The sequence below is a fragment of the Lepus europaeus genome, chromosome 2, assembly GCF_033115175.1.
Source record: "Lepus europaeus isolate LE1 chromosome 2, mLepTim1.pri, whole genome shotgun sequence".
Lineage (NCBI taxonomy): Eukaryota > Metazoa > Chordata > Mammalia > Lagomorpha > Leporidae > Lepus > Lepus europaeus.
The window spans coordinates 135,462,730-135,480,707 of NC_084828.1; the positions used below are offsets into that span (position 1 = coordinate 135,462,730).

Genomic DNA, 17,978 nt, shown 5'->3' on the forward strand with positions numbered 1-17,978 from the left:
TTAATAATACCCACAAGGCACCAAAAACAAAACCCGACAAATGGAATTACATCAATCAACAGAGTGAAGACATCCTGAAGAACGGGTTTAAATATTTGCAATGTATTTATTTAACAAGATATAAGTATTTGGATTATGAAAAGAATTCTCACATTCAGCAGAAATGGAACAGATAATTCCCTCTGATTCGTATAGAGGCAGAGGAAATGGAATGCAGGCACTTTCTACTGCTGGTCACTTCCACCCTGCTGGTTTGTTCCCAAGTTCTAGGACAGTGTGGTTCCTCAGAAGAGATCAGAACTGAGTTCCAACAGGCTTGGTGTGCTCATGCCTTCTTCAAAAAAATCTGATTATAAAATGAGCAAAATATCTGAATAGATATTTCTCAAAATAAAATAGACAAAGGGTCAACAGGTATATAAAAATACTCATTATCATCAGAGAAATCCACATCAAAGCAACAAGAGATCATCTCACCCTAGAAAAATGGCTATGATTAAAAAGACAAAGAGGAGAACAGATTGTTGGCCAGGATGCGTATACATTTTTGTTGGGAGTGCAAATGACTGTAGTCATTAAGGAAAACAACATACAGAGTCCTCAAAAAACTAAAAATAGAACTACTATATGATTCAGAAATGCAATTTCTGGGTACATATCCAAAGGCAATAAAATCAGTATGTTGAAAAGACACTTGCACTATTCATGATAACCAAGATATAGAGTCAAGCTGACAATGTATGAACAGATAAAAAAAATAGGGTATGTGTGTGTGTGTGATACGTATTTATGATACTCCATTATATATAATATATATTATATAATAGAGTGTTATTTAACTATAAAAATTATGAAATCCTGGATGGAAATGAGTGACATTATGTTAAGTGAAATAGGTCAGGCACAGAAAGCAAATATTACATGTTCTTGCTCAAATGTGGATGCCTATAAAAGTTGCTTTCTTAGGAATAGAGAGTAGAATAGTTGTCTCCAGAGGCTAGGAACTGTAGTGAGGGAAGGAGAAGGGAGGGACATTGGATGACAGGTATCAAAATACAGTTAAGAGAGAGAAGGTTAACTACTACACATTGGCATGACTGAAGTTCACAGATATTTATTATATGTTTTTAAAAGAACTATTAGGAGGCTGAAGGTGCTTAATTACTCAATATGCTGTTGTCAAGACAGTTGATTTCAAATGAATTTTATATGCTGTTTAGCATTGGATGATGGGATATATAGTAGCAAAATTTCCTTCTATGTTAAACCCATGGTTTGTTTTGGAAAACTAAATTAATCACCACTGAATAGTGATAATCTATTCAAATATCAATAATTATTTGGATGAAAAAAATCACTTTTTGTAGTACATCTCTCTCCTTTGGCCCCAGAACTGCAAGTTTCCATGTAAGAACCTAGTGTATTTTGGTCATTCTAATTGAAATTATTATTAGATTTTTGGAGAATTTCTAATATTCATTGAATTTTCATTGATAATCAACAAATATGTGTTCATTCTTACTATAGTGCTAGGTTTTTTTGGAGACTATTTTAGGGTATTTACAGAAGTTTGTTTCTATTTTTTGTCACAGAGTGATTTTCATTTGATAAGTAGTTATTGAAATCTACCACACTGTGTAGTGTATTATGTATCTCTTATTCATGTTAAACATTATTCATCTGTTTTCTAATAGAATGACAGGGTGGCAATAACTGTTACATTTGATTGCAGTTGAGTCTCTGTTTGTTCTTTGACATTACCATGCTGGATAATCTTGCTGTAACTCAGAAGATAATGAAATAGCCATTGCTATTATAGATTGGTTCTGGAGGTGGCTGGTAGGTGCCTATTATTGTAGCCCTCTCCCTCAGTCATCTCATGTCATTGTGTTTCTGAAGAGTGAATTGGGTAACGTTTTAATTAGTTATTTAAGTCATAATGCTTGATAAAAAAAAGGCTGCATTGCTTTCCTTTTACTTAAATGATTCAAATATAAGATAACTAAATTCATTAATTTTGTATCATTTCTTTGTTTGCAAGCTTAGGGATTTCCATAAAATTGAACTGTCTTTTTTATTACAAGAATTTTCAAGCATGTAGAAAATTAATCTAGTCTCAGCAGCCATCACATGCTCCTATGGCCAGTCTTGTTTAATCTTTATCCTCCTCTTCCATTGTTCCCATCTACCACAAATAGCTTTGAAACAGTTTGCAGATCGTCTACCATTTCACTGGGTAAATACTTCAATAATGTGTCCCTAGATTATGAGGAGTCTTTTTTAAAACATCTAAGTGCCATTAGCATGTAAAATCCAATTAGAGTTCACATTCCCCATTTTCTCATAATTTTTTTTTAAAGATTTTATTTATTTATTTGAAAGTCAGAGAGTTACACAGAGAGAAGAAAGGCAGGGAGAGAGAGAAAGAGAGAGATCTTCCATCCGCTAGTTCACTCCCAATTGGCTGCAACGGCCGGAACTGCGCCAATCTGAAGCCAGGAGCCAGGAGCTTCCTCTGGGTCTCCCATGCGGGTGCAGGGGCCCAAGGACTTGGGCCATCCTCCACTGCTTTCCTAGGCCATAGTAGAGAGCTGGAATGGAAGAGGAGCAGCCGGGACTAGAACCGGCACCCATATGGGATGCAGGCGCTTCGGGTCAGGGTGTTAACCTGCTGCGCCATAGTGCTGGCCCTCATAAATGGTTTTTTACAATTAGTTTTTTTTTTTTTTTTTTTTTTTTTTTTTTTTTTTTTAAATCAAGACCCACCTACAGCCCAGGACTGGTATTGGGTTGCAATGTCTGTTAATTATATTAATAGGACCTGCAATGTGTTGCAGTGAGTTAAGCTGCCACTTGTGATGCTGCATCTCATGTCAGATTGCTGGTTCTCACCCCAGATGCTCCACTTCTGATCCAGCTCCCTACTAATATGCCTGGGAAAGCAACAGATGATGGCCCAAGTGTTGAGCTTCTGCTATGCGTGTGGGAGAGCCAGATGGAGTTCCAATCTTGTGGCTTTGACCTGGCCCAGCCCCGGCTTCTTTGGCCTTGTGGGGCAAGAAAAAGCATATGGAAGATTCTCTCTCTGTCACTCTGGCTTTCAAATAAGTAATAAATAAATCGTTAAAAATAATTTTAATGTTCTGTAACTTTCCTTCCTTTTTTTAAATTTTTCCCATCGATTCTGTAGGTTATTTGTCCTGTAGAATTTCCCTGTCTGGATTTTATTGATATGTCTTTCTGTCACTTATGTTCTTCTTCTTCTTCTTTTTTTTTTTTTTATTAGCTCACTTGGCTAATCCTTTGCCTGTGGCGCTGGCGGTTCTAGTCCCGGCTGGGGCGCCAGATTCTGTCCCGGTTGCTCCTCTTCCAGTCCAGCTCTCTGCTGTGGCCCGGGAAGGCAGTGGAGGATGGCCCAAGTGCTTGGACCCTGCACCCTCAAGGGAGACCAGGAGGAAACTCCTCGCTCCTGGTTTCGGATTGGTACAGCACGCTGGCCGTATCAGCCATTTGGGAGGTGAACCAATGGAAGGAAGACCTGTCCCTCTGTCTCTCTCACTGTCTAACTCTGCCTGTGGGAAAAAAAAAAAAACTTATTAATTTGAAAGGCACAGTTACAGAGATGCAGAGGCAGATAGGGAGAGGCCTTCCACCTGTTGGTTCACTCCCCAAGTGGCCACAATGGCCAGAGCTGTGCCATTTAAGTTTTATTGTTTTAGTTATTTTAAAAATTTGTTGGAGAGTTGGTTCATAAGAAAGCCAGGAGCGAGGAGCTTCTCCTGGGTCCCTAATGTGGACACAGGGGCCCAAAGACTTGGGCCATCTCCCACTGCTTTCCCAGGCCATAGCAGAGAACTGGATCGGATGGGATGCGGACACTGCAGGTGGCGGCTTTACCTGCTATAACACAGCACCAGCCCCGCTTACATTCTTTTGATTCCTTATTTCTAGTATTTGTAGAATAAGTTGTAGTGAAATCTGAAGTGTTTATCAAAGTTAGGTTAAATTTTTTGAGATGGATACCTTATAATCGTAAGAAAGCTGGATTCTTGAATTGGTGATAAAAGGTTGTTTAGTGGTATATGTCGGCAGTTTCTTCTTTTACTTTCTCTAAGCTTTGTTGCTCATCATAATGATGATAGTGAGTGGTAGGTAATAATGAATAGCTGTTTTTACACCACGTTCCTGAGCATACATTTCAACACAGTGCGTCTGCAGGTTTGTTTGTTCTGTTCTAGTGTTAGCAAGCATACTGAAACAACAAGAGTCCTTATTTGGCATAGGATTGCTAGACATTGTCAGACTACACATTTTTTTAAGCTTTGGTTACTGAGTCATTGGATTCAGTAACATTTTTGTCAACCGAAAGGCCTGGCCAACATTACTTTTCCTATTAAGGATGATGAAATCTTGTCTGTTAATTTTATACTGAAAGTGGTAAATGTAGATCCATGCAGTCCAAACCCAAACTTGTAGTTATTCTTATAATTTATGTAGGAAAATTATCTCAGAAAGTTATCTTTAAATAGCCATGTTATAACAGAGAAAAGATTTTAGAAAGTGTACTCTTTTATATGGTAAAATCTAATAGTACTTACTTTGGAATTTGTTATGAAAGTTGAACATTTTCTTAGTTAAGTCCTGTTTGAAACTGTAACAAATATTTTTTATTTTTTTAAAAAAACAGTTAACTTAAAAATATTCAACAAATATTATTTACTTGAGCCTTGACAGCTTTAATGAAAATGGCTTTATTTTTCCTGAAATAATTTTCCCTAAATTTATGATTTCTTAAATTTATGATTTCTAAAATTGTGATTTCTTACATAATTTTTGAAGAAATTCTTCTTGAAAAAAGATTTATTTATTATTTATTTTTTATTTTTTTGACAGGTAGAGCGGACAGTGAGAGAGAGAGACAGAGAGAAAGGTCTTCCTTTGCAGTTGGTTCACCCTCCAATGGCCACTGCGGCCAGCGCACTGCGGCCGGTGCGTTGCGCTAATCTGAAGCCAGGAGCCAGGTGCTTCTCCTGGTCTCATGCGGGTGCAGGGCCCAAGGACCTGGGCCATCCTCCATCGCACTCCTGGGCCATAGCAGAGAGCTAGCCTGGAAGAGGGGCAACCGGGATAGAATCCGGCGCCCTGACTGGGACTAGAACCCGGTGTGCCGGCGCCACAGGTGGAGGGAGGATTAGCCTATTGAGCCACGGCACCGGCCTGAAAAAAGATTTCTAAGGATATTAATATTTATCTTCATATAAATGTTTTATTGCTTGACCAATGAGTTTTCATTTATTGTTTCTTTAAGGGTAGTTTTATTGTTTTAGTTATTTTAAAAATTTTTTGGAGAGTTGGTTCATAAGAAATTATTTTTATTATTTTTTATTTGACAGGTAGAGTTATAGACAGTGAGAGAGAAAGGTCTTCCTTCCGTTGGTTCACCCCCTAAATGGCCGCCACGGCCAGCACTGCACCAGTCCGAAGCCAGGAGCCAGGTGCTTCCTCCTGGTCTCCCATGCGGGTGCAGGGCCCAAGGACCTGGGCCATTCTCCACTGCCCTCCCGGGCCACAGCCGAGAGCTGGACTGGAAGAGGAGCAACCTGGACTAGAACCCGGAGCCCATATGGGATGCTGGCAGGCAGAGGATTAACCAAGGGAGCCACGGCACCGGTCCTTATAAGAAATTATTTTTAACTGATTGTCCTATTGTATTGAGGCTGTGCCCCTTGACTGTTGGTTCTGGGGACGCTTGACACCTTCTGAATTTTTTCTTATTAATAATGGTGAGATGAGGACCAAGTGACTGAGGGAGCCTCAGTAAGTTTGTGGAAAAAATTAAGAGATAAATTTGTTTTGATGCACAGAAATTTTGAAATCCATGCAATATTTTTTTAATGTTGTTTATTTCCCATTTTTTTAAAATTTAAGATTTATGCATTTGAAAGTCAGAATAGACAGAGAGGAAGGGTGAGTGGGAAAGCAAGAGGAAAAAGGAGAGATACAAGGAGATCTTCATCCTCTGTTTCAGTCCCCTTAACAGCCAGGCAAAAACCAGGAGCCAAGAGCTTCATCTGTGTCTCCTGTTTGGCTGCAGGGGCCTAAACACTTGGGCCATCTTCTACTGCTTTTTCCAGACCATTAGCAGGGAGTGGATTGGAAGTGGAGCAGCCGAACATGAACTGGCATCCTTATGGGAAGCTGGGCTTGCAGGCAGCAGTTTTACCCTCTATGCTACGATGCTGGCCCCTCTCATAGCTTTTTGAAGAACCCTTGTATGCATGTATACTTTCTCCTAAATAAGCATCTTTTCATTTCATTTTCTATAAAATAATTTGAAGTATCCTCATATAACTCAATGCTCAGAATGTTGAAAATCTTTGAGTCAAAAAAAAAAAAAAAAAAGTCCTAGCCCTTTGTCATTTGCTGGTGCACTTGTTTCATTTATGAATCTTCTGAAGTGCCTTTTCCTTTTCCTTTTCATTAAAAATGTGTGACAAGTACCTTTTCATTATCCCTAATAGCTTCTCTAGGTAATTTAAGATAAATCTAAGTCTACCAACTTCTATCCACAGAGATATTATATTGGATTAAAACAATAGTTCACTCTAAACTGATAACTAAAATCTGTTTTTCTATTAGGGCAGTGTTGATTTTGATTCCATTCGTCTTTAAAGTGAGATGAAAGAATAAATAAATGTCTTCAAAATACCAGTGGTCTTCAAAAGTTCATGGAAGTACATATTATTAAAAACTTATGCATGCATTTGAAAAATTTTTGCCCCAAAATATACTTAACATTTAATGCTATCTTTCCATGAAATTTAAAGTACCCTCCTATTATAGTTTTTACGTTTTCATATTTGGGGCTGGTGGTGTGGCATAGCGGATAAAGCTGCTGCCTGCAGTGCTGGCATCCCATATGGGCATCGGTTTGAGTCCTGGCTGCTCCACTTCCAATCCAGCTCTCTGCTATGGCCTGGAAAAGCAGTAGAAGAAGATGGCTTAAGTCCTTCGGCCCCTGCACCCACGTGGGAGACCCGGAAGAATCTTCTGGTTCTTGGCTTCAGATTGGTGCAGCTCCAGCCATTGCGGCCATTTGGGGAGTGAACCAGCGGATGGAAGACCTCTCTCTCTGTGTCTCTCTTTCTCTCTCTGTGTAACTCTGACTTTCAAGTAAATAAATAAATCTTTATAAAAAAGGAGTTCCATATGAAAATTTTTTATTTGGAGGAAAACACTAAGATTTCACTCTACATATTGGATTCAAAAGAATATTCCCTTTTTCCAGTATATTTAAATATGTATATATACTTGAGGGAGAGAAAGAGAAGAGAGAGAGAGAGAGAGAGGGAGGGAGAGAGAGAGAGGGAGAGAGAGAGAGAGAGAGAGAGATTTCCTGGTTTTCCTGATTTTCTGGTTCACTCTTCAAATACATGTTGCAGTCAGGGCTGGGCCAGGCCCAGGCCACAAGCCCAGAACTTAATCCAGATCTCTCAAGTGGATGTCAGGTCTGCAACTATTTGAGCTATCACCTGCTGTCTCCCAAGGTGCACATTAGTAGGAAATTGGAATTGGAAGCAGAGGCAGGACTTGAACCCAGACACCCTGATAGGGGATGCAGGCATCCCAGCTGGCTACGTAACCAGTGCACCAAATACCCACCCCAATCTGGTGAATGCAGTATACTGTACAACCTCACGCATGTGTATCATAAACCAAGGATGATTTATAGGTGACAATGAACTTGGTTAGTTAGATGATATCTAGGAGAGTCTTAATCTTTACAGCTTAAAAATGTGCATTTTATGAAAGTTTTTTTGTTGTTGTTGTTCTTTTTGTTCTACTTAATACCACTGGTTGAACACTGTAATTAATACACAATTATTCTTAGGCGTTTAAAATTAACAGAAAAGTGATCTCTGTTAAATATAAGAGTGGGAATAAGAGAGGGAGGAGATATACAGGTCGGCACATGCTTACTCGGACTTACCTCCAATGGTAGAGCTAGAAATGTGCCAGGGGATTCCAATTCAATATCAAGGAGGCATGTACCAGTGCCATCTCACTTGTTAAAGTGATAAGTTTAAGTACATAATTGATCAAAAAGATAGGGTGTCGAAGAGATTTCACAAATAAGACCAGTGTCTACAAGTAATGAAGGATAGAATTAAAAGGGAGAATGATCCTGCAGGAGAAGTGGGACACACAGCAGACTCATAGAATGGCAAAGGCCCTAAGCAGCACTCCGGCCTCCGAATCAACCCTTGGAGCATTCGGATCTGGCTAAAAGGCCCACGAGAGTCTCACAGGCATGGAAAGCCAAGACACTGTGGAGAAACAACCTGAATGAAAGATCTCAGTGAACAAGACCCCAGCAGAAAGAACGGGCCATCAGAGAAGGAGGCACCTTTCTCTGAAGGGAGGAAGGAACCTCCACCGTGATATGGCCTTGACTAAACAAGTTCAGAGTTGGCGAACTCAGGGGGCTTCCATAGCCTCGACAGCTCATGACAAGAGCCTTGGGTGATTACTGACGTCATAAATAAAAGTGTCAATTGTTAAACCAACAACGGGAGTCACTGTGCACATGCTCCCCTGTAGGATCTCTGTCCTTTTGTGTTTTACTACGAGAGTTAATAACACTACAGTCGAACAGTACTCTATATCTTGTACGGGTGTGTGGGTGCAGTCTGTTGAAATCTTTGCTTAGTATATACTAAGTTGATCTTTTGTATATAAAGATAATTGAAAATGAGACATGATGAAGAGTGGGATGGGAGAGGGAGTGGGAGATGGGAGGGCTGTGGGAGGGAGGGAGATTGGGGGGGGAAGCCACAACAATACAAAAGTTGCACTTTGTAAATTCACATTTATTAAAGAAAAAAAAGAAAAAAAGAAGGTTTTTTATTTATAAAATTGAAATACTCCAGGAGAACATGCTTTTTTCTTAGAAATTAATGGATTTTTTTTAAACTGGTCATTTGTTGGATTCATGATTTTGCAGTAATCAATTTGAAGTTCTTGGTTTTCTCAACAGCTTTTTAAAAAAATTATTAAATAGATTAACAAACCAGAACATTCCTATGGATTTAATGTGGTCTCTGATCACTATACTGAATTGTAAATTGTTAGCATTTAATCTCTTGGTAAGTCTTCTTACGTTATTTCTTTCTATCTTTGCAGATAAATTATTAGTCATAACTGTAGCAACCAAAGAAAATGATGGATTCCATCGATTTATGCAGTCTGCCAAATATTTCAATTATACTGTGAAGGTATGGTATATTCTTTAATCTGTGGAGATGTTAGAGATAATAGATTATGTGCCTAAATACGATTCTTATAATAGAGACAGCAGCATAGCCTGTAATTCTCATAAGGACGATAAAGCTTGGTTTTATTAGTTTTAAAGCTAAATTTTGGTCATAGTAAGACTGCTATTCAGACATTAATTTTTTTTAATATTTGCTAATGCTTTATATAAACATTTTGGAGGGCCTTATACTCTGAGTATAGCTGAAGTTCAGTAGTAAACTTTTGTGAGTAATTTTTCATCATGGATTTGTATGCCATAATGTTCCTTTGCTTACAGAAAGTTGTAAGTGTGACTGTGAAGGTCCCTGAGAGTTGCTTTTCCTGTTTTCTATTTGTTTTAGAGGAATTTGTAAAGCTATGAAAAGGCTTTAGAAGAGTTAGCGACAGGGGACATTTTACTGATAAATCAGCAGAGGAAATGGGAAGTTGAGACACCTGTTAAACTGAGCTGTGGGAGGCCTGCCATCATTACTTAGTTTTTTTTTTTTTTGATAGAAAAAGGATCTGTCAGACAATCCTTAGTATAAATAAGAGAATAAAGAGGCATTTAGGTAGGAAATTAAAAAAAAAAAAAAACCTTAAAGTAGGAAAAAATATTATTTCATGCTTGTGGAAAAAATTGGATTGTTCTGGTATGTTGTGTAGAAAAAAGGTAGGATTCATTACATAACCATTGGAATGCTAGGTACAGATGTTACCATAGGGCAGCTAATAAAGAGGCTAAAGTTTGTTGGCTAAGAGATAGAGTAGTAACAACTAGCTGTTTAATGTGGGACAAATGAAAAATATGTTGGGACTATGTTAGGATAGATAATAAACATAATAGCATGTACTAATTGGAGGTGCTATAGAAGTAATAGACGCATTAGGATAAAGTGATGCTGAAACCTTTAGGGAGGATTTTTAGGATTCAGACCCAAGAGACAGGGGCTATTTCTTAGAAACAGCTGCTTGGTTAGGAACTTTATATGGTGTGCAGTTGATTCGTTAACCATGGAGGGTAGATAATACTTTGTTTATGGGTGAGGAAAATTTGTCCCGGGGCCACAGTGAGGAAGTGTCAGATCTTGGACCCCAAGCACCATTTTACTGACCCTAGAGTTTATGATCCTCTTGCTGTCTTCCTGCTGTTTAATGTAGTGGTTTCTGAAGTGTGGAATCAAAATCACCAACATCTGCATCTCCTGGGAAGTAGAAAGGAGAATGTGCAGACCCCACCTCAGACCAAGTGAAGCACAAATTCAGGACGTGGCACCAAACGTGTGTTTTCAAAAGCCCTTGATGTGATTCTGATGCACACTGAACTCTGACAACCACTGGTGCGGTGTAGAGAACAGAGTGATGGTTGATGTAGTGCATGCACAGAGTAGTCAGCCTCTCATACGTGCTTGGGGGCAGAACTGGAGAGTCTAGAAGGGTTCTGGCACAAAACTCAGAGCCAGAGGATACCACATTTTAGGGTAAAAAGGATTCATTCAACCAGAGGAGCCCCAATTTAATCTCCAAAGCAGCCTCTGTTCTCTTGGATCACATTTATCTTACAACCTTCAGGATAGCTGTCCATGAAGCCAAGACAGGAGATTGTAGGCTGGGAGCCCCACAGACCTTGCCAGATAGATTTGTATTTGGCTCAGTGTGAAATGAAATTGGAACTAATAGTATTTATTCTCTAAATGGATTTTATCCTTTTCTTTTGCATTTGCTTTTAATTTCATTCCTTCTCTTTCCATACTCTGTTTTAATGAAACCAAGATAAACGTTGTGTGTGAGGAGGCATGGCGTGTATTATATGTACTTCCTGCTCCCTCAGAGGCAGGTGTGTCAACAGTGTATTTCTGATTTAGGAGGCATCTGCTGAGCTAAGGCAAATAAAACTATGAGGACACAAGGGCACAGGCTTAGTTCTCACTGATGATGTATGAACAATTTCTTGCATTGATAAATTCTTAATAAGATTTTGAGGACTGTGTAATTTTAAGATTCATAATCTAAAGAAAATAATTTTTGGATTTTTCACTTGCTGCCCTCTGTATGGCCCTGAACAATCCAAATTTGCTTCAGGGCCCAATTCAGGAGTCACTGAGATTCCAGAGGTTTCAGTGCTCATCATACAGATTTCCTGCCAGATTGAAAAAAAACATGATATTGAAGGTTTCTTCATTTTCTTGTTCATTTTAGTCTTCACAAATAGGAATAAGATAATAAAGTAGGATAAATACCTTCTGAGTCCATCTACATTGATTAAACTCAACTTTTGAAATAATAAAATAGAAAATAGCATTTTTGAGATGGATAACATTGAAGATTTATGACTTGACCTAGGTCTCTACATTTTTTTTCTTTCTAGCATAATGATTTAATGAAACGTTAAAGTACATTAAAGAGTGGTTAGGATGCAATGCTGTTCAAGTTGCTGATGACTTTCTGTGTTTTATGGTACTATTAATTTGAGTTTTGCTCAGGGATAAAATGTTGATCTCATTTACAGGTACTTGGTCAAGGAGAGGAGTGGCGAGGTGGTGGTGGAATTAATAGTATCGGAGGTGGCCAAAAAGTGAGATTAATGAAAGAAGTCATGGAACATTACAGCAATCAAGATGATCTGGTTATCTTATTTACAGAGTGGTAAGAAAAATATATGATGGTCTTCTAAGTTTATATTAATTTTTTAAGATTTATGTGTTTATTGTGTTATTAAGAAGAACCTTTCTAATGTGTAAATATCTTTTTGTGCAGTATTTCACTCTCCTCATTACTTTGAAGTATCTGCTGTTGTTATTGACCATCGTTTTACATTTTTATGTTAACATCAAGTTGTCCTGAATTATGATTTACCACTTCCTTTCTTCCATTCTTTGTCTTTTCTATTTTTTTCTCTTCTCTCTTTTCTTTCTGCCCTCCCCTCCTTTTGCCATTGGTTGCGTATTTGAAATGCCATTGAATTTTCCCCTCTACCTTATGACAGGATCCATAATACATACACCTTTAGAATTCTCTTGGTGTTTCCTAAACAAAGATTCTAAGTTACACCTGTAGTTACCTGTTCTTGCAAGATGAGGTGTGTGGGGCTTGCATACTGTGGATTTTCATATATCATTTGTTACTGTGTATTTTTTTTTACCTTTAGCAAAATATTAGGAAGTTTGTCATAATAACTGCTTAGGGTAAGCTACTATACTGAGTATGTATTTGTTTAAAATTACCACGGATTTCAACAATCACATTAGTCAACCTGAACTCGCCACATGTGTATTTTGACTTTGATTCTGGGGCACATTCGGTTTTAAAAAGTTAACCACAAATGAGCCAATAATGATTTTAGATTCTCAAATCTCCTTTTGGGTTTTAGAGAGAACTGCTTTTCTCCACTCTTACTCTTCCATCCCCTGCCGTTTCCCCTCAGTCTTTGATTTAATCTTGCAGGAACTGATATATGAGAGGCCTGTCTGTAATGAGAAAGCTATAGATACTGTGAGATATCTGGAAGTTTTAATGGAAGGTGTAGCGTCCTCCAGGCACTATGAGTGTCTGAATATATTAGCGACAACATTTTGTTTCAGATTTATTTATTTATTTATTTTAAAGATTTATTCATTTATTTGAAAGGTAGGGTTACAGACGTGAGAGGGAGAGACAGAGAGAAAGGTCTTGCTTCCATTGGTTCACTCCCCAGATGGCTGCAATGGCCAGAGCTACACCGATCTGAAGTCAGGAGCTAGGTGCTTCTTCCTGGTCTCCCACATGGGTGCAGGGGCCCAAGCACTTGGGTCCTCTTTTACTGCTTTCCCAGGCTGTAGCAGAGGACTGGATTGGAAGTGAAGCAGCCAGGACTAGAACTGGCGCCCATATGGGATGCCGGTGCCACAGACAGAGGATTAACCTACTGTGCCACAGAACCGGCCCCTAAGATTTATTTTTATTTATGTGAAAGGAAGAGTGACACAGAGACAGGGAAAGACAGAGAAAGGGATCTTCCATCTACTGGTTCACTCCACAAATGGCTGCAATGATTGGGGTTGGGCCAGGCTGAAGCCAGGAGCCTGGAACTTCATCTGGGATCCCACACGGGTAGCAAGGGCTCAAGCACTTGGTTCATCTGCTGCTTTCCCAGAAGCATTAGCAGGGAGCTGGATCAGAAGTGGAGCTCTGGGACTCTAGTGCTTAGATGTGGGATGCTGGTGATTAAGTGGAAGCTTAACCTGCTGAGTTAAAATGCCAGCCCTAGTGACAGCTTTTCTGACTGTTCCTCCTGTTAGAGAGCCAAGTCATTGTTCTCTAGGAGTCATTCAGATTTTCTCCATGGTCACGCACAATGTCTGTTCTTGGGAAAAACTTAGGGATCATGAGAATGTAAGAGGGGTAAGCAATTGGTGCCAACTGGAACTTTTTTCTTCTCTTATTGTATTTTTTAAAGGTAACACTCTTCTGCTTTTTTTTTTTTGTTATCTTAGGGAGTGAAATTTAGTTGAAAATCGTAGGTAACCTAAGGCCTAGGGCAAATGAATTAGGCTGGTCATAAATTATTTGAATGTAATGCCTCTTCTATAATAAAATTGCTAGGTATGCTAATTAAATTTACCTCTGGCCAAGGACCAGATTTCTGAATGCATTCATTTTAATAAAGCAAACAAATTACTATTCAATTGTAATAATTATTTCTATTGATGCATAAGTCACTATGGTAAATCAACTTACACAATTTTATCTACATACTACTTTAGATAGGTTTTTTAAAAAAAAATCTTTATTGAAGTAAAATTTACATAATATGGCATACTTAAAGTTTAAAATTTAATAATTTTAGTAAGTTTACTGAGTTGCATGTCATCACCACTGTTCAGTTTTAGAACATTTCTAATATCCCATAATGATCCCTTGTGTCCACTTAGACAGTCTTTTGTGAATTAAGTGAGACAATTTTATAACATGGCTTCCATGGGAATATATATTCCAAATTGACTTCTGGAACAACATTTAAAGTTAAAGACTGGATGCTTATAAGTATACTTTGTAGGGTAAAATTGATCATATTTGATATATATAAAAATAAATGATTGCCAAGGTTTTGAATTTTTTTCAAAACAAAATGGAATTGAATATCTACATATGGGAAGGTGCCTTTTTTCAACTATTTTATACAATTGTGAGTACATGGACATGTGTATGTCTGTGTGTGTTTCCTTTTAATTAGTATGACTTGTAAAGCTTCATAGTCTCCTATTGATTAGAACAACTATCAATAAATATAATTAATTTGATGAGTTTTAGCAGATGGGTTCTTTTGAAATAAGCTAATGACAATTTGGGGACAAATATTTTAAGTTGGTGATGGTGGATTTCCTTATGGAGCAAAATGATTCTATGATGCTTTTATGATACACTTCAATCAAAGTGAATGAGCATTCTGAGTTTTATAATAAGATACTTTTCATACTTTTGGAATTATAGTATAAAGCAAGCATTTATTTTACTGTAATAAGTTGAAGACAGATGATCATACGTAATTATTATTTGTTGACCTTTGGTTTTTTTGGTTGCTGTTGTTTCTTTTTGCTCTTTTTCTTTTTTTTAAAGGATAATATATAAACCACAAGGAAACAAACAGTGGTTCTGTTCTTAGGAGTGAACTTGATGCATACTGAATTTGCATAATTTGCAAATACATAATTTGCTGTGCTGCATAGAGTGAAATATAAACCAGGTCCTAAAGCACATGGTAGAATAATTTTTCCAGATTTTGGAATATCGGATAAAGTTATCTACTAAAAATTTTGGCTGTTTTTTTCTTTCTTTTTAGACTTAAGAAAATTACTTAGAAGGAAGCTATTTAGAAGTAAAGTCAGAACATTGAGCTTGGGACAGAGAAGAAATGTACAGCAACAGTGACAGCACTGTATATGATTTGATTAGTGACATTATAAAGACTTGCAGTTTATACAATAAATCAAAGATAGATTTGGTGGTGGTTATTGTCCCTACAAAGAAGGAATACAGATGTTCCCTGACTGAATGATGATCCGACTTAGACTTTTTTGACTTTACAAAAGTGTAAATGTGATACACATTCAGTAGGAACTGTACTTCAAGTTTTGAAGTTTTTTTCTGCGCTGGTGATGTGCAGTACCTTACTCATGAGACTGGGCGGCAGCAGCCAGCAGCAGCTATCAGTCAACTCCATAGTATCCATGAACTGTTACTCTACAGTCGACTGTGTTGCTAAGTCATGATGTTCAGTATTGCATGCATTTCCAGTTTATGATAACTACAATTTAGGATGGATTTTTTTTTTTTTTTTGACAGGCAGAGTGGACAGTGAGAGAGAGACAGAGAGAAAGGTCTTCCTTTTTGCCGTTGGTTCACCCTCCAATGGCCGCTGTGGCCAGCGCACCGCGCTGATCCGATGGCAGGAGCCAGGTACTTATCCTGGTCTCCCATGGGGTGCAGGGCCCAAGGACTTGGGCCATTAGGATGGATTTTTTTCAGGAGGTAATCCCAGTATTAATCAAGGAGCACAGGCATTTTGAAATGAATATATTTACTGAAATATTTTGGTATATAGAAACTGCCTAATGTGTTAAAGATGATTTAAAAATGATTATGACTTTGAGGGTAAGATAAAGGAATTGGCTGTTGTCATCAAAAGATAACAGTAAGGAAAAGTAAGCTTAACAAAAACCAGAATGGTATTCATTGGCTCCCTGCAAAACTTGGTAGTCTTAATTCAAATGATATAAAAGGAAGTCTTTTTTCAGCAGTTTTCTAGGTTGTTGTAGTCTTTGATGTTAGTCCAAGGTTAATAAATACTGGCAAAAAAAAAAGAAATGGAGGAATTGTCTCATCACACACATCTCTGCTATTGACTTGTGTGCCTGGTCACATTGGTTTTATCTGGCTAGCTTCTCTTCAGTATTTTGCTGAATTTAATTGTGTGTCTCACACAGTGGAGCTGAGTCTGTGCCTGACTTAACTTAATGTTTGAGGTACAATAACAAGAGGGAAAATCATAGTGAATACTTTGAAATTACTTTTCAAACTTATTTTTCTTTGTTCATTGGGAGAGAAAGTGACTTCTAAAGGTAGGAAAATATCTAATTGTTTTGAATTTCAAAACCTTGAAATTACCTAAAAGTTGAATTTTGGTTAGAAACTATGAATATGATACTGTTCCTTTTGCCCTTCCATGTATCAGCAAATGTTTGTTTCTTTTGGCTTTTGCTAGAACATTACTTTGCTGAAAAAGTAAGATCGGGGGCAGGTTTTTCACTGTTTTCAGATGCATTTATTGAGCACAAAATGTGTTGCAGGCATTGAACTTAACACTATAGAAAGAGAGAGAAACATATCCTGCCCTCAAGGATTTCTAGTTTATATCACAGTGATTCTGCAAACAAAAAACTGAACTAATGTGAACTAATGTGGAAGAGGAATGCACATCTTCTGAAAAACTTGAATGTTGGGCATAATTTCTTCAGAACAGTGTGCACTCAGAAAATTATGAAAAGGCATGTTTTATTGGGTCACATAGCTAGTAATTTGTGACAATGCTTTTTTCTGATTTCGTTGTTATTGTTGAGGAAGTGTTATTTGCTTTATTCTAAAGATGAATAGATCCTACCTTGTGTTCCATGAAATAAGCATTTTACATCTCTCAGAACTCAGATTACATACCCAGTATTCTTGCCTTTTATATTGTCATACATAGTTTTACAGAAACCAGAGTAAAAATTTCCTGAAAGCAAAGCTTTCAAATACAACATCTATAATTTTACCTAACAGTGGCAGGTTTATTTGATGATCTCCTCCTTCCTGGTGCCGATGGCAGTTTGAGTGGGCAGACACAAAGAACACAGTCATTAACAACAGGCAACATTTCACTATTTTAGGATGAAGGAAAGCCAAAACACATCATGATTCCAAGCTTCCATGGCATTTCTTTCTATCTTTTTTGAAGGAAAGATTGAATTCATTAACTGTCACTTAAATATATTGCTGTGCCTTCTGGCTCACCTAAAATAATTAATAATGTGTGTAGGAATTAAGTACAAAATGAGTGACTTTTTTTTTTCCAATTGTTCACATTTTATTGTTAGTATTTGCTGAGTGTTGACGGAGTTTATTATTAGGAATGCTGGAAGGAAGGTGAAGAAGGTGATACACAAAGGAAGCACCTGGTATTTATGCAAGTCAGTGTCCAGATTGGTTGTCTGCAGGTGCTGCACTGTGTGATTACTTGTCTGACTTTTGTGTGTGTGTCTGAATGTGTGTATTCATTCCCAAGTCAGCTTGTCTGCTCCTGCGCCTTACTCTTTTTTCCGTGAACATATCTTAAGTATCTGTTATGTGCAAAGGTTGGTACTAGTTGCTGTGGTTTGGTAGCTGATTAGGACAGGAACCTTGTACTCTGGATACATTTCTCTTTCAACAGCTTTGCATGTTTTATTTGTCACAGTGTACCTATATCATAAGAAATGCTAGAGTTTTTTTTTTAACTTTATTTCTTTGTTGAATACTTGTGCAAAAGTGTGTGAGTTGACAGAGATATACTTAACTGTCATTTTAAAACTAGACATATAGGGGCCCGTGCTGTGGCATAGCGGGTAAAGACCCTGCCTCCAGTGCTGGCATCCTATAGGGGTGCTGGTTCAAGTCACGGCTGCTCCACT

At 37.9% G+C, this 17,978-nt stretch overlaps 2 protein-coding genes across 3 annotated transcripts in view; both read left to right on the top strand.

The window, feature by feature from the left end:
• The window catches only part of LOC133775298 (uncharacterized), a 993,905-nt gene that overhangs the window by 384,104 nt on the left and 591,823 nt on the right, over positions 1 to 17,978 (top strand). The window lies entirely within an intron of this gene.
• PLOD2 (procollagen-lysine,2-oxoglutarate 5-dioxygenase 2) overlaps positions 1 to 17,978 on the top strand; it is a 105,923-nt gene that overhangs the window by 35,473 nt on the left and 52,472 nt on the right. For both annotated transcript variants that reach the window (XM_062213524.1, XM_062213517.1), the window contains exons 2-3: positions 9,184 to 9,275; positions 11,804 to 11,940. In XM_062213524.1, the coding sequence (XP_062069508.1) occupies positions 9,184 to 9,275; positions 11,804 to 11,940 (229 nt within the window). The remainder of the gene's footprint in view (positions 1 to 9,183; positions 9,276 to 11,803; positions 11,941 to 17,978) is intronic.